This window comes from Enhydra lutris, unplaced genomic scaffold (genome assembly GCF_002288905.1).
Source record: "Enhydra lutris kenyoni isolate GAN:26980312 unplaced genomic scaffold, ASM228890v2 scaffoldscaffold37, whole genome shotgun sequence".
Taxonomy (NCBI): Eukaryota; Metazoa; Chordata; class Mammalia; order Carnivora; family Mustelidae; genus Enhydra; species Enhydra lutris.
The window spans coordinates 21,424,476-21,442,130 of record NW_019154121.1 but is presented as its reverse complement, the minus strand read 5'-3'; the positions used below and the strand labels follow the sequence as shown (position 1 = coordinate 21,442,130).

General features: G+C 38.8%; 1 protein-coding gene across 1 annotated transcript in view; it reads right to left on the bottom strand.

Moving 5' to 3' along the window:
- Positions 1-5,644: 5,644 nt before the first annotated feature.
- Positions 5,645-17,655, bottom strand: part of LOC111154430 (asparaginyl-tRNA synthetase 2, mitochondrial) — a 126,734-nt gene continuing 114,723 nt past the window's right edge. The window contains exons 12-14 of the mRNA XM_022514027.1: positions 13,596-13,693; positions 11,515-11,541; positions 5,645-7,949 (exon numbers count right to left, since the gene is read on the bottom strand). Coding sequence (XP_022369735.1) covers positions 7,805-7,949; positions 11,515-11,541; positions 13,596-13,693 — 270 coding nt within the window. The 3' untranslated portion in view covers positions 5,645-7,804. The remainder of the gene's footprint in view (positions 7,950-11,514; positions 11,542-13,595; positions 13,694-17,655) is intronic.

Genomic DNA, 17,655 nt, shown 5'->3' with positions numbered 1-17,655 from the left:
AAGACAAATGACAGTTTAAGATGGGCAGTATTTGCATATGGTTCTGAGGGAGCATAATGAAAGGAGTGAGTCTGGAAGCCATTGTCCAACCATTGGTATCTTTAAGTACAAGTAATATAAACATGTGAAAATGTAGAAGTCCTAGCTGCATTTTAGTGTGTCACCCCTCTTGAAATAAAGCTTCACAGCCTCAGACAGTGTGATTAGAGTTGTAATATTTTGATTCTGGGTGACTAAGAGGTGACAGGTGTGTAGACTGAGAAAGCTACCCAAGCCCATTCACAGGCATGTGGAGGCAAGTCGTGCTGCATCAGAATGCAGGGTATACTCTAACTTGATCGGCAAGACAGGAATCTGTGGAGGGCTGCTACCTGACTGGAAGAAAGTTGTCAAGGGCTAAATGACAGTCAAGCACCAAAACACATAAGTTTCCACATATGATAATTCTGTGGTTGCTGATCAAGGAATAGACCACTTTAAGTTTTTTTGAAAAACATTAATCATAGAGCCTTCCAGAATAAGCTAGTAAAGCCAATTTGTTTGTTTGTTTCAATAAAATTGCCATACTGGTTGGGGAGTAAGCTGGAGAAATGAAGGGGAAGAATTTGGATGTTGATATATTACTGGGCACAGGAATCAGAGTGGCAGAAAAACACAAGCATGGAGAAAAAAACAAAACACGGGTGAGGTAGTGGACAAGAAAGGGAGGAAGAGGTCTAGGTGGTCAGCTTCATGGTCACCTCTAGGAAGAGGTGTGGTCAGCTTCATGCTACATGGGTTTGAGAGTAAGATCACTGTGAACTGGCTTTCTCTCCTTGACATAGAGGGATAAAAACCAGCTCAAAGGTGCAGGCGGAACAATCCAACATAGTATGTTCTTCAATGAGCAGATTTGTGTAATTATTATCTTTTACTGTAAAAATATTAAAACCTCACTGAAGCTTTCTCCCAGTGTGGAATTAAACTGCCTACATTAGGATCAGTCAGGGTGACTGTTTCAGAGATGCACACTGTGGGCTGTTCCATCTACTGAATCAGACTCTCTAGGGTAGGACAAAGGTAATCTGAATTTTTAAATAAGCTCCCTGGGTGATTCTTATTCATAATGTGCAAAAACTACGTGCAAGGGAGTCCCTGAGGCAAGGAGTGTGTCCTGTTGATCTTTGTCTGTGCAGAGCCTAGCACCGGGCCCAGCACTGTGAGTGCTCAGGAAGTTTACTGAACCGAACTGAATACACCAATGAGGTCTGGAAAGAAAAAGGTGCTCAGTTCCACTGCCCTTAAACAGGTGATCTCATTTTTCCTCCAGATGCTTCTAGTCCACATACACAGATTTTACACTATTGTAACTACAAAGTGTCATTTAATATTTTTAACACATTTTCTCCTCTAATTTTTAATGGCTATAAAATATTTCAACATGCTACAAACATCTTAGTTCATACAGATTTTGAGTTTTGAAGAGGTTTCCCTCAGGAGAGTTTCCATTTGTGCAGTTTATGAGACCCTCTGACAGCCTTCATTGTTTGTCATGATACTTTGTATGAGAAGGACCACCCTCATTCTGCAGATGCCTCTTCAAACCCACAGGTGAAAAACTTGCTCAAGGTCCCACAGCTCAAACGCAGAGAGTCAAGACTTAAATTAGAGTCTTTCCCCTCCATGTCTGATACCCTTACCAAGACACCGAACATCCACCACCACATTTTCTGGCAAGCACCTGACCCAACAGTTTCCTGATGTGAAAACCTATAGTGCAGACTGTGGAAGATGGAAGTTACACTTAAATAGATCACTGCATCCTAACCATACTGGAATGAGTTCCTGCCTTTTATGGCACTGCAAAGAAAATGTGTATGTGACCCAAATCCATTTCTGCGATCCTCAAACGAAGTGGGCTGGGACTGCCCTGAACATGCTGGAACTGTAATTAGGATTCCTCGGCGGTTATCACACGCACAGGAAGAGGAACAACTACCCCAGGCCGTAAGACAGCTGGCAAGGAGGCACTGGAGACTTTGAAGCTCTTCTAACATCAAGACTCGTGTCATCGGAAACCTGGGTAGCTGCTGAGCGGACAGTGGAGGGAGGAATTTCTCTGCCAAGATAAAGGCCCATTCTAAGGATGCACTGCCTGATGAATAACCTAGCGGGGTGCAGCCCTTCAGCGACGGGCAGACTGTCCATCTGAGCGGCTTCAGAGAGTCTATCCTGGAGAAAAGAAGGCTGGGAGAAGAAACGGTATTGCTGTGTTTCTAACTTATTATACCTGCTAGAGAGAGGCAGGTTTGGGTACTATCAGGTCAGAGTTCTCCAAGGTTAGAACACATTCTCTCTTAGTTAGAGAGCTCCTATTCACAGAAGGGACAGTGAGTTGGTGAACTACCAGGAGAAGATAGTTGATGCATCACAGACAGGGGAAGAGATATGATCTCTGAGAGATTTTTCAAATCCAGGATCCTATAAAAACAGCAAAGCAGTTATTGTTGGGCTGGTGTTCAGAGGGCATAAGTCAGAGAGTCACAGCTGCAAACAGCCCAGGTTCTGCAAAACACAGGTCTAGCTGTTTCTATGTGTATTTGTAGCATGAAAAACCTCTCCGGGATGGGCCTACCCCATTTCTATTCTCAGAGCATCATCCTGACATTTCAAAGGTTAATCATTTTAGGGGAGAATATTAATAATCCCCACTGAAGTTCTTTCATCTGACTTTCTATGTATATTCTAGGATGATCCTAAGAGGAAGGTAAGGCAACCAGGATTGTTAGCGAAATGTCAATCAGAGAAAGACAATTATCATATGATCTCCCGATATGAGGAAGTTGAGAGGCAACGTGGGGGTTCTGGAGGGTAGGAAAAGAAAAAATGAAACAAGATGGGATCGGGAGGGAGACAAACCATAAAAGACTCTTAATCTCACAAAACAAACTGAGGGGGGCGGGGTGCGGGGTAGAGAGAGGGTGGTTGGGTTATGGACATTGGGAAAGGTATGTGCTATGAAGTGTGTAAGCCTGGCGATTCATAGATCTGTACCCCTGGGGCTAATAATACATTATATGTTAATAAAAAAATAAAAAATTAAAAAAACAAAAACAAAACAAAAAAATGAGGCATAGCAAGCTTAAGTACACTGCTGGGTCCAGGGCCCTTTATTTATGTCAGTGTTTCTCTTTACTAGGATGTATTTGAACTTAGTTGTCATTTTCCTGCACACTCTTGTGTCTCTTCTTGTGTAAAACAAGGATATCAGAGGCTGAAGTGTGTGTTTTGTAACATGTCCACTAAACTCTGGGGCCGAAGATGCAAAATTCTTTAGTTACAACAAAGCCCTGGGTTTTCAGTTTCTCTGGAGGCTAAGAGTGGTGAACTTTATTTGCAGTCTTACTCTCCCTTAAATAAGGGGCGACTGGGTGGCTAAGTTGGTTAACCATCTGCCTTTGGCTCAGGTCATGAGCCCAGGGTCCTGGGATGGAGTCCACATCAGGCTTCCTGCTCAGCGGGGAGTCTGCTTCTCCTTATCCCTCTGCCTGCAGCTCCCCCTGCTTATGCTCGCGCTCTCTCTCTCTCTCTCTCGGACTCTTTCTCTAATAAATAAATAAAGTCTTTAAAAAAAAAACTGAGTCTTTTATTAAATCAAATGAATTTGAAGCATAGTAGGCTACAAAAGAACAAGGTCCACACTGTACATATATTAGAACATTTTGTAAACAGCAAAGCAACTTTAAATGATAACAATTATGAGCCATAAAGAAGAGCATAAAGTTATTGAAGAGTCATGAGCTATGTTAACTCAATAGCTGTCTGAATGACAGTTTAGGAGCCACCTAAACTCCTGACTTCTTTACAAAGTTACCCTCGGAACTCCCGCATGGTGTGCTAACAATTTACTGCATCAGTAAATTCACTGGACTCCAAACCAAAGTGCGTTAAGAGCTCAATGGAGCCTTAGCTGATGAGAGGGGCAATCCAGGGTCCTAGTAATGGCAGAATGTTAGGTTTCTAGAGGCGTGTTGACCATGATCTAGTAAGGTCTGTCTTAAGCAAGTCCTATTAATCATTTTGGTGTCAGGTGATTAAGGTTATTTGCTGTCCTTAATGCTTTTTCTTTTAATTTGGGCTATACACTGGGAAGAAACTACAATCAGGTATTACTCCCACCTGTTTTCTTTTTATTATACATACTTTAGATTGCAGACTGAATACAAATATTGATCAGAAGCCAAAAAGCTCCACACATTTCTTATCAATTCAATCCAGGCCAATCTGTCTTTCAACTCTGCATTTTTATGTTCTTGCCTCACCACTTACTAAAATAAATATATGAATAAATAGCAATCCAATCCAAATAAGCATCTTTCATCTATAATTATCTGAAACAAGAGATTTAAAGAAGAGTAGAGTTAATCCATCTCACCAATTGCATCTTCAATGCCTGTTCAGACATGCCTGAATGTCTAGATTCAATTTATGGAGAGCACGAATGTACAACATTATAGAGGGGTGCTTCTGGCAGATCCTGTCTGAGAAGGACAAAAGGTCAAACAGTTTCTTTGCTGTTCTGTGACAGTTAGTCTCTGGGCTGGGTCAGAGGGTGGGAGAGTTATGTCTAGATCTGGAATGGATCACTCACACAATTAAGTTCTTGTCAGACCAAAAAAGAAAAAAGAAAGAAGGAAAAGAAAAAAAAAAAAAAAAAAAAAAAAAGACAGCACAACTTCCCCAGGCAAGAGAACAGCCAGATGGAAAGTAACTATTTCTCTCCACCTACTTTAAAATTTGAAATGAGAATGGAAATTAATGATGGAAAAACCATTTCTAAGTTTCAAAATATACTCTTTCTTGGGTGGCTGGGGTGACTATTTTGAGGTGATGTTTGGAAATCTTGGGAAAACAGAATCTGACTTTTCCCTCATTGGAAACTGGTTACATAAATAAAAATTAACACCCTCAAAACACCTTTAACACCTTTTCTCTCACAAATTAAGTTCTATAAGAATATTCTTATAGTATAGGCAGTCCTCAACTATGAAATCCACACTTCTCATCATTATATACATAATTATACGATGCTGTTTATCTGGAGAATTTGGATATTCATATACTAGCTGACAAATGGACATTTTAAAGTTTCTTTCCTGATGTTGCTACTTAGTTTTGACATTTTCATCATCTTTGTCTGACACCAGTATTTACTGTTGTTCAATTATGGGTAAAATAAAAGTATTCAGTCAAAGATGTACATTCTTAGGCTTGTTGTAAGTGGCAAGTATTTGGCTTCAACCAGGTACTCTCTGTGTGATCAAATGTAGAGGAAAAGAGCAAGTAAGTATGAAAGTAGGGAAGTACACTGCTGAAGACTATCAAAAAGGCAGGGAACAAGGTTTATTTGAGAACTTCGCCCATCCCACATACACACACAATGAACACACTTAAGTCTATTGTAATTGTGACTTTCAGTGATTTGATTTCATGGTACATTTTCAGAGACCTAACGTGTACTAAAATAAAATGTAAAGGTTAGACTCTAAATCAATTATTTTTAGTGACTATCTCCCACACAGATTCCTGAAAGATCGAGACAAAAGCAGAATCTTTTGAGCTGATGCACTTGGAAAGGACAGTTCTACAGGTGATGTAACTGGAGGGCACAAAGATGATCTTGCTTGATTAGTGCTCCACAGCTACATCAGTGGTGGCATTCGATGGGAACCTGGGGTTTCTCTGACTCACTGTTCTTTATCTCACTGTTATTTAGGAGGTCCCACCATCATGTTAACATTAGAATTCAATCTGGTTCCTCAAGAATCGCTGGAGACATGATTCCTGATAGCTCTGGAAAATATTAGTGTCTCCAGGTTGCGGGCTTGTGAAGTGTTTGTAATTCTCACTCCACAAAATTAATACAGTATCAAGACCTGAATGTCAAATCAATACTGACTGATGCTGAGAATGTTTTAGAGTGGTTTCTGCATTTATCTCCCAGACCTAAGGTTAAAGATCACCTTTTCAGAGATGCCTTTTCTAGCAAGCTTATCTATGCTTGCCCTGCTCTTTTTAAATTTTACAGCTTATGTCATATTTTGAAATAATACGTTTGTTTGCTTACTGATTGTGCACCTTCTCTAACAGACTGTAAATTCCAAGAAGGCAAGGGTCATTTCTGTTTTGTTCACTATCATTTACTTAGTACCCAGCACAGTTCTTGGCATATAAAATAAGCTCAAATAATATTTGTTGAACAAATGAATTTATCTGTCTAACCCATGATCGAGGCAAGCTATATGAAAGCCCTGATTACCCTCTGTCCTAAACTGGGTATCAAAGCCCAGGAGATTAAAGTTCTAGGGAAGTAGACTTTAGCTCAGCAAAAGCTACCAACCAGGGAGATGCAGAGATGGAATATGCTATTTGGTGGGACACTAAGCAGCTAAACATCAGGCAGTTAAACATCTGCCTTCGGCTTTGCCAAGAAGAGGTTGCCCAGGATCTCTGCATCAGGCAGAAGTTTGGTCATGAGAACATCTCAGGGACTTCTGTGATTTCCAGCTCTAAGATTCTGCAGTTCTTTTCAGTTGTTTGAGTTAGGATGAAAAAAAGTGCACGTACAAACTCAATAGGAAATAAACTAAGATAAATTATCTAATGAGACACAGAAAATTGGATTATTCAGGCATGCATGCCACTTACCATTATTTGATACATACAAACTCTACTGAGTATACAACTTTGCTGCAAGTCATAGATATGTAACTCAACAAAGACTAAAAGAGTTAAAAACAACTTGTGTAGCATTTCATAGTTTTAAACACGCATAACACTATCATGTAATTCTTACATCAACTCTGAGGAAAACAACGTCTGAGCTTATACAGAGTAAGTGGCTTGTCCAAAATCATAAAGTGCTGTAATTGTCAGGTCTCAAACTCCCAAACCAGCAGTCCTCTCAAAAACTCTAACAGACAATGTTACTTTTTGAGTTCAGAATTACTCATCCTTTAGATTTAGTGATATTTGCATCATCTTGCACTGAAAATACCTTTCTTCCAAATTTCTCTGGGAAAAGGCCGAGTGGAATTTAAAAATGTAACTGTATTTTTCTTTCATAGGTATCAAAAATCTATTTTATTGATTATTAGAGAAGTTATAAACAGCTACTGTGAACAAATTATAACAGTCATTAGATAATTAATACATCTCTCTTGCTTTTAAAATGAAAGATCAACAGTTATTAAATGTCACTTTTTTCACCCAGTCTGATGAAAGATTTCAATTCAGAATAGTAACTTTATTAACTCAATTAGGACCCCCAAAAGAATATTTTCTTCTGTGATATCTAGTAAAGTGATGAAAATAAATGGGAATTTATCATAGGTTAAATGGCACATGAGAAAAGATCCAACAATACCTTCTTTTTAGCTACTAGTGGTTCTCAAAGGTCACACGGGGCAGTGATCTAATGATTAAAGACAAATTAAAATACACTATCTCGTCGTGTCTTGAGAGTTTGAAAGGACCTCTGAGACCACAGCGCAGCCTCCCCATTTCTTCTTCATTGGTGTAATAGATTGGAGATTCTGCCTGCCACAAGCTCCTCTTCTTGAGGGAGTTCATCTTTTTCATAAAATGCTCTCAACTTTCTAAGAAAATCATAATCACTTCTGTTTTTCATATGCGCTATCTTATGGCATGAAAGTTACACACCCAAAACCTCTCCATTTCTAAAAGCCAAACATGCAGTCTCCTGTATCCATATTCACATGCAGTACCTCTGGCATGGGGTGATTTTCCTTACCCAGTCTTCCAGCTATAAAATACATGAATGAGTAAATCTTGGAAAAGGGATAACATCTTTGATATTGTCAATTCCCAAGATGCACTGCAGATAGCGTTCAAATCCCATCCCAAAACCTCCATGGGGAACAGATCCAAATCGACGGAGGTCCAGATACCTGATTTTGAAAAACAGAGAATTGTTACCTGTAGATGCTGTGCTGGATCAGATGTCATGAGAGAATTTTGTTTGAAAAGTATTTTGCGATCATATGTTATCATCCACATCATTTTGGTAAACCAGTCTTTTCCCTCCAAGGACAGGTGAAGGACAGAGAAGTTAAAATGATCTGTCCAAGGTTATCAGACAAACAGCAGCAAATCGCGTCATGCACTCATGGGCTTTGTTCACTTGATCCTTTTAAAGTTACAAACGTACTTAAATACAGAAAACTTGCCTAATGAGACAACAGAAAATGTTCTAATAACTTTACTATTTTTCTTGAAAATATATTCTTCTTCTATTTCTTGGTATGTTAATGCTTTTTTCCCTACTAAAATCACATTGTTCAATACACAGAAGAGGGTGAAGAGTTTTGCCTGCTAAATTGTAAAAATATACCCCTACTACATTAGATTGTAAGCTCTCTCAAGGGCAGGAACTGTGGCTATTCAGCCCTTTATTTCCAGTGTCTGCTCTGGAGAACATGTATCATTGGTCTATGAAGATTTATTGTTTGAAGGCACAAAAATAAACTCTTGAACACTAGAGTGAAATTTCCATTTCTGTGCTTCAAACCTAGTAGAGTAAGTCCAGAGTCATTTTTCTGGAAGGTTAGATAGCCTCTGAAGCTTATCTATACTGATTTCTATTTCCACTTAAGATTATATGGCTAGAAAATGGGGCAGCCATGATTCAAACTCAGATTCCAACACACCAGCCTGTGATAAATTTATTTTACAAAAGGAAGAGAAAGAGGAAGACTCTGTAAGTATTTTGCTATGTTATTTGGTGGGGGAATTCTTTAGTTATACAATATTGATTAAAGTAAGTTTATAGCTTCTTGAATGATCTGTAAAATCAGTTCTAAAATAAAAGTGAGGTGCCACAGCTGGTAGTAATATGACTCTTCAAGAATAAAGACTGTCTTCGGCTGCCTGGGTGGATCAGGCAGTTAAACATCTGCTTCGGCTTGGGTCATGGTCCTGGGGTCCTGGGATCAAGCCCCTCCACAAGCCCCAAGTCGGGCTCCCTGCTGAGCAGGGAGACTGCTTCTTCCTCTCCTTCTGCCCCACATTCCCTGCTCGTGCTCTCTCTTGCTCTCTCTCTCAAATAAATAAATAAAATCTTAAAAAAAAAATAAAGAGTATTATCTATTTCCTCACTATTAATAGTAATAGCCACATGTATTGGTCTTTTAGGCAGTTAAGATTGAATACTGATCTTTCTAAAATAAAAGATTAATTGCAACACGGCAAATTACCATCAAGTGAGGGATCAACCAACAGGAGTTTCTAGTATGAAACTTCAGATTATTAAGAACTATCAAGAATAACAGAAGGAGTACAGTCTTGAGTAAATGAAATGTTTTGTAGCTGAATTAAGTTTTAGTTTATAAGGTATGGGGACAGGATATACTTTCATTTACTGAGAAAATGATATGAAAGGTCCATCAAAGCACCTGCCACAAATAGCTGCAGGACCTGGGCTGGCTGCTAGAAGTCCAGCAATAGCTGTAGCTGTATCTGAATTCCTCATATATTGATGTCAAAACACTGGCATAAAGGTCTGGAAACTGAATTCTGCAGATGGATTCAATCTATTGCATTTTTCTTGCCCTTGCTTTGATATAGAGAAATCCACTTCTGAAAAAACAAGTTTTCGAACAAATATATATTTGTTGGACTTTTCTGATTGTTGTTAAATTGATTTTAGGGTAGCCAGATTATAGAAGAAATGGTATAAAATTTGTGGAACTAGTTACATATATTATTTGCATGTGGCATGCAGAAACAGGAAGTGACTAAATTCTTTGACACCTGGGGTGGCTATTCACAGCATGGTGGAACGCTAGCAGAGACTGCAGGCTTGAAGATTTCTGAAGTCCCTTCTACCTTGAAAATGCTATGATGACCAGATAAAAGGAAACAGATTCAAATAATAGATATTTACATTTAGAGATCCGAAGAGTTCAAAAACTTTAGTCTGGACAAGAATAGTATTGAAATGATTAATAAAGACCAAAAAGGCCTCAACTTACTCAACCAACAATCAGAATTTGTGATTTAGTTAGTTTTTACACACTATGAAGATTATCTTGTAGACAGACAAAAATAGGCAAAATGCATAAGCTTGCTTGGTCAGGCTCATCTACCTAATAACAAGACTGAGAACAAAGGCAGGTAAGGGAAAGGAAACTAGCTTTTACTGAAGTTCCATTCTAGGTATATACTTAACCTATATTGTTTCATTTCATCCTCACAATAATCCTGTTAAGTAAATACCATCATTCCATCTTACAGCCAAGAAAACCAAGACTCAGATTAAGTATGCCTATGGTTACTAACGGTAAATAATAAGGCATTCAAGGGTCATGACCTGAACATAATTTTAGGCTTTTGGCATTTCTACAACCTAGCTCTTTCATTACCCAAAGGTCAGGTGTGTAACTTGATTCTTCCCTCTCATGAGGACAGCAAAGCAATTAATAATATTAATAATTACTATGAAGGAAAGCTACTATAAAAATAAAAGTATATAATTTGTACATGTTGAAAAATATCTGAAGAAAGGGTCTGCAGAAAGAAAACGAGAACTCTGGAGATGTAAATGTATGAATGCAAACAAGTGATCTTCCCTACGCAGCTTAGATTTCTACAGACTTTAGGGAGCACTTAGCTCAAACCCTAATTTCACACATAGAGAAACTGAAGCATAATGGTTAGGAACAAAGTTCCAGCTCTAAGCTTCTAACTGTGTGCTCTTGGTTAAGTTAGTTAACATCTCTCAGACTTAGGTCTGGAGGAGTAATAAAAAGGAGATTAAAATAATACCTATCTCGGAGTGTTCTAATAATACATAAGAAAATATACATTAAGGGGCACGTTGGTGGCTCATCAGTCGAGTGTCCGGCTCTTGACTTTGGCTTATGTCATGTTCTCAGGGTGCTGGGATCGAGTCCTATGTTGGGCTCCACGCTCAGTGGGGAGTCTGCCTGGTATTCTCTTTCCCTCTCCCCTCCCTCCGCTTGTATGCTCTCTCACTTAAATAAATAAATCTTAAAAAAATACATTAAAATTTTAACATAGTTATCTGGCACACAGTCAGTAATAAATAAATGGCAGCCAATATTATTAGTATTTTCCCAGCATTCAAAGGGAATAAGTAATCTTCTGAGATTACTACCTATTATTACTACCTATTCTGAGAACCTATCTATTCACTGTTCTTAATACTCTTCCATAGTGCCTAGAGAATACAGGTAAAACCTATGTAACAATCAGACCAATAGCTAGAACAAGAATTAGTAAGGGCCGGGTACCTGGGTGGCTCAGTGTGTTAACCCTCTGCCTTCAGCTCAGGTCATGATCTCAGGGTCCTAGGATTGAGCCCCGCATTGGGATCTCTGCTGGGTGGGAAGCCTGCTTCCCCCATCTCTCCCTGCTGCTCTGCCTACTTGTGATCTCTCTATCAAATAAATAAATAAAATAAAATAAAAGAATTAGCAAGGGCCACATTCTTACCATTGGTAGGCTTCTGTTAATCCTGATCTGTAAGAGGAAAATAACAAAATTTTTTCAGAGAATGGCAATAAGATAAAGATACTAACCACCAAACATTCATTCTCTTAATAAAGAAGTATACACAAAAACCTGTGCTTTTAAAGAACATGCAATGCAGTGAGAAGGTAACTATTTAATACGGTAAGAAAGGTAAATAACCAATAGTCCTAGGTATTACGCCAAGCAAGTGGTACAGATGATAAATGCCACAGAAAGATAGTCCAGAGCCCAAAAGATTTCAGATGAGCTTATTGTCCTATGACATAAGAAAAGCATTATTACTTAAGGTTGCTGGGAGGCACACACAGGGGACATGGAGACACACATTTCATTCTGTAACACTGAAATAATAATATAGATTCTGCCCTCAGAATATGGTTGCAAATTTTTTTTTTTGCCAATGTGAAAAATGTTAATCAAATTTTAAGCTCTTAGTACTCATTAAAATTAATTACATCCCTTTAACGCCTGGCTGGCTCAGTTGGTAGAGCGAGCAACTCTTGACCTCGGGGTTGTAAGTTTCAGCCCCATGTTGGCTGTACAGAGTACTTAAAAATAAAATATTAAAAGAAATAAATTTCAGCCCTTTAAAAAAGTGTTTGGGATCAAAGTGCATCTGAAATGATAAGGACTATGAAAAAAAATCAGAGACACAGAAAACACGAACAGAGGTCACAGACAGGTTCCTGAAGCAGGGAAACACATATAACCATTTCATTAGAAAAGATAAATTTGGATAATATTGGGTATTAGGTAAACATATAATGTCATGAGGAAAAGTTTGCTGAAGGAAGGAAGCAAGCAAAGACAAGAGACCAATTATTCTTTCAACAGATGAGGTTTCTTGCCATGTGTGATTTTTATTGTGCTTTAAAAAACCCAGAGAATCTTCAAATTCTTTCCCTCTAAGGAGTTTGACCTTTACTTCAATTTCATTATTTTCCCAGGACTTTCTAACATTATAGTAATAGTAAGGACTTAGTAGTCTAAGTAATAAAAAAGATGCCTCTTTTTTAGAACATATTTACTTCTTTTTTTCTGGACCCTAACCAAATAGAGCAGTTCAAATGACTGGGGTTACAAAACCAAGTTATCCAACAAATTTATAGGTTGGGATCTTGGAAAAGCATCAGCTTTTTAAGCATTTCTCCATTAGGGAAAGAAGGCCTTATAAATGGCTAATTTAACAGGATATTTTCAATCTATTATGGCTTTTCCAGGTTACTATGAAACCCAGTATTATCTGGAGAGTAGGAGAGTGGGACTAAGCGTTTAACATGGGGAAAACCTTTTTTTTTTTTGAAGTCTGGCATAGCAAAAGTAGAAACCATGGAAAACAGAGGTTTATAACGTTGGTTAGTTTAGGAAGTCATTGTGGTTTGTTGGCAGACCACGCATACACAGGAGTGGTAGTTCAATTAGAAACACGATTCTGTACTTCTCATCTCCAAAACATTTTCTGTGTGTTTATGGATTCATTTCCTAGGTCTCAAAGAGCAAGTTAAAATGAGTTACTCAAATAGCTTAATCAAGACCCTTACATAGCAGAAAACCTGAGGAAGGGAGAAGTGCTTATTCTAAATGTTAGTTTAGTGGATATTTTTAGAATCTTTCTTTCCCCATCTTTATTCCTTCCCTGGTTCAGAGTCTGTTTTTTCTTTATGGCCCTATAGGAGTCCTTGTTTATGCTCCCAATCATAATTTGGAGTAAATAAAAAAGAACACAGAAAAGAGAGAAAATGAAGGGCAAGCTTTAAGGTTGTTTACTGTCATTAACTTTTTAAAAAGCAATTTTCATAGGGAGAGATACATACCAAATAGTGGGCACATACCACTGCAGACTTATATCACATAACAGTTCCAATCTTTAAGAACAGGAAGCTCAGAAAGGTCACATAACTTGCTCAAGGCCACAGAGAATCTGAGATCCAGGTCAGTCAGGTGCTGAGGCCCATTTGCTTTCTCTGTTACTTTGCCAAGACTGCCTTCGAGCGCCTCATCCCCAATTTCTGAATTTTCTTTCTTTTAGGTCTGATCAATACCTGGCCAGTCGCTGCTCTAAGAAATGGTACCGCTCCTCTCTGAGGCTTCCTCCAAAGAGCTCTCCAACCCCAGGAACGAGAAGATCAACAGCAGCAACCTAAAAAGGAAAAAAGTGGTAAACAATTTCACATTTTCAGGGGATTCCAACAATTGTCAGCTTCTCAAGCAGGTGGAACTCTTAACATTTTGACAAGGGGCTGTTGAACTGCTTACCAGAATATTATTTATGTTAGCTGTTTATGCCACCTGTTTCGAAATCCAATTTTTAATATTATCTTTAGACTACAATACACAAAATGCAGATGGACAGTTTCCTCTCCTCTTACACCATTAGTATACGGTGTACTTAACAAAAATGTGTTTTCTTCACAAATGTGGTATGTTAATAATAAAAAATGTGGCAAGTATTAAAAATTATGAGATATTAAAAGTCATCCATCACCATGCAGAACCAATTGCATTTTGACATATTTTCTTTCTGTTTTTTTTTCCTTCCACATTTAAGGAATACAGCATATCAAATTACACATAAACATTTACCATTCTAATGTTTTACTTAGTATTATACATTTTTCCCCTATGCCAACTGAAATATTTTGCACACTTAATTTTTTTTTTTTAAGTTACCTCTCCACCCCATGGGATTTGAACTCACAACCCAGAGATCAAGAGTCACACATTTCACTGACTGAGCCAGCCAGGTTCCTCCATACTAAATGTTTTAAAAGCTACACAATTTGTTTATTTATTTATTTATTTTTAAAAAGAGTTTATTTATTTATTTGACACACAGAGAGAGAGATCAAAAGTAGGCAGAGAATCAGGCAGAGGGAGAGGAAGTGAAGCAGGCTCCATGCCGAGCAGAGAGCCTGATGCGGAGCTCGATCCCAGGACCCTGAGATCATGACCTGAGCTGAAGGCAGAGGCTTACCCTACTGAGCCATCCACGTGCCCCTGCACAGTTTATTTATTAGAAGTAGAAGTTTTTATCTAACTGCTTTTCCTTTGTTGGACATTTTGGTATGTGTTTTTGTTTGTTTTCTCTTAAATAATCTGACAATGAGGATTTTTCTTTTTTCTTCTTTAAAGATTTTATTTATTTGACTGACAGAGATCACAAGTAGGCAGAGAAGCAGGCAGAGAGAGAGAGGAGGAAGCAGACTCCTCGATGAGCAGAGAGCCCGATGCGGGGCTTGATCCCAGGACTCTGAGATCATGACCTGAGCTGAAGGCAGAGGCTTTAACCCACTGAGCCACCCAGGCACCCCAATGAAGATTTTTCTTTATAGTATTTCGGTAAGACATGAAAAATACGTTCTGATTATTGGGCCACCTGGGTGGCTCAGTCAGTTGAATGTCTGACTCTCAATGTCAGCTCAAGTCTTGATCTCAGGATTCTGGATTCAAGCCACACTTTGGGCTCCACGCTGGGCAGGAAGCCTACTTAAAATAAAAGTTCTGATTATTAATCAAAGTAGTAAAACGTGAAATGATGAGATAGCATACCGGAGTTATCAAAATAACATAAACAACATGGATTAGAAGATGCATGAGCCAGTACTCTCTCACGTCTGACAGAAACTTGGTTAGCAACTTGGGAAAAGATTACCAAAACCCTTAAAAATGCATATACTTTGATCCAGCAATGGCAGTTTCAGGAAACAGTCCTAGTAGTCAGAGATGGCAAAAAAACAACAAAACAAATTATTGTACAGGGTGTTTACTGCAGCATCATTTATAGTAACAAAAATTCAAGTACATGTCAGTAGGAACCGACTGTTAGGTAAATCTTAGACATGGATTAAAAAAAAGACTGGCATCTATATGATGAGATATTACACTGCCACTGTGATTTCTTCAGTTCTCTGTCTGGGATTTTCTTATTTTGTACAGTGAAGATGTGTTATACTTTCGTAATAAAACAAAAAACTTTTAATGGTGGAAAATGGTAGCTTCATATTTTAATTTGTATTTCTTCAATTACTAGTAATATTTAGTTTTGAGAATGTTTATCTGTTAACTGTATTATCCTGTGACTTGGTGATTCTTTTTGGTGGGGCAGGTAGTAAGCATTGTTAAGGAGGCACTAAACTGGGGTGCTTGGGTGGCTCAGTTGAGCATCTGACATGGTTCCACCCAGGTCACAATCTTGGGTTCATGAGATGGAGCCCGGCCAGGCTCTGCACTCAAGGTGCAGAGTCTGCTTGGGATTCTTTCACCACTCCCGGCTCCCTCTTCCTCCCCCTGCTTGTGCTGCTCTTTTTCTCTTCTCTCTCTCCCAAATAAAATCTTTAAAAAATATATAAAAAGGCACAAAACTAAGAAAGATATAATGCAACAAATGAAAAATTAGGAATTCATAAAACATATTTTCATCTCCAGTTAGTCAGTTAACCAGTTGCCTTCAGCTCAGGTCATGATCCCAGGGTCCTGGGATCGAGCTCCGCATTGGGCTCCCTGCTCAGTTGAGAGCCTGCTTCTCCCTCTCCCTGCCTCTCTGCCTACTTGTGCTCTCTCTCTCTCTCTGTCAAATAAATAAAATAAAATCTTTAAAAAAATTTAAAAAATTAAAAAAAATTTTTTTGAAGATTTTATTTATTTGACAGAGAGAGAGAGAGAGCACAAGTAGGCAGAGAGGCAAGCAGAGGGAGAGGGGGAAGCAGGCTCCCTGCTGAGCAGGGAGCCCAATGCGGGGCTTGATCCCAGGACCCTGGGATCATGACCTGAGCTGAAGGCAGAGGCTTAACCCACTGAGCCACCCAGGTGCCTCTAAAAAAATTTTTTTTTAAAGTAAGCTCTACACTCAATGTGGGGCTCAAACTGATGACCCCAAGATCAAGAACTGCCCATTTTGTCACACTACCACTGCTTGTTGACCACATCTTAGTAATTCTGTGAACTTGAGGCAACTATAGCAACCAAGCAGGTAATCCAGAATGTGGATTTGGTGACTCAGATACAAGGACAGGTAATGAAACACAGATCTCTGAACAGGTGTACAAGACAGCCTCCAGAGGAAATTCTCACAGGCTACACAATTAATAGAGTTGGACTCCAACCAGGACCCTGCAGTTACCCTTCCTATTCTCAGAGAAAGGAGACATTTCAAGGGAGTTTTTATGGCCATTGAAGGACTGGCATCTTTATTTCTTAGTATTGTGCTTTTAAACATGGCTAACATATACTAGAAGTTGAGAGAGACCTGACTGAGAATTCGTTGTTGTTTTAAAAGAGACTTTTTTTTTTTTTTTTTTTTTGACAGACACAGCACAAACAGGGGCAGCGGGAGATGGACAAACGGACTCACCGCCGAGCAGGGAGCCTTGATGAGCGGCTTGAGCGCAGGACATGGAGATCATGACTTGAACAAAAGGCAGATGCTTAACTGACAGAGACACCCAGATGCCCCACGATTTATTTATTTTAGAGTGAGAGAAAAGGAGTGTGTGCAGGGAAGGGGAGGGCACAAGAGGGGAGCGGTATGAGGGAAAGGGTTTAATCCAGAGTTTTAAATTTAGAATTACAGGTAATCAGGATTAGAAAAGAACAGACATCAAGTAACTCTCTGGCCTTCGGTTGAAAATATTTAAAGACTAAGAACCACTACCCCCAAAATGTAGCATCCATCTTTGTGTAGATCTATTTAGAAGGGACAAGTATATCCAAAATCTATCATTTCCAAGGTTTTGAAGTTGACACAATTCTAAGCCGTAAAGGTGAGCAGTAATTGCTTCTGATACTCTAAATATAAGCAAAGCATTAAAAGCCAGAGTTAAAAAGATTCACTGCCTCAAAAAAAGATGCTGGAGAATCAGCTATCATGGAGGAACAGGAAATAGGTAGTCCAGCTGGGGACATAATGGAATGAGTTGTTCGCTTTCTAAATCAGTTCATAAGAATCGAATAGGAGCCACATTTCTTGCTTGGTCTTGCTGCTAATACAACTACGACAAGCAAAAAACCTCTGGAGATCTTAGCACTTTCTGTAGGCCTCCATTATGTTATTTTGAACTTAGTTTTTTTAATGCTATTTTTAGAGGACCATAAAAGATGAATATT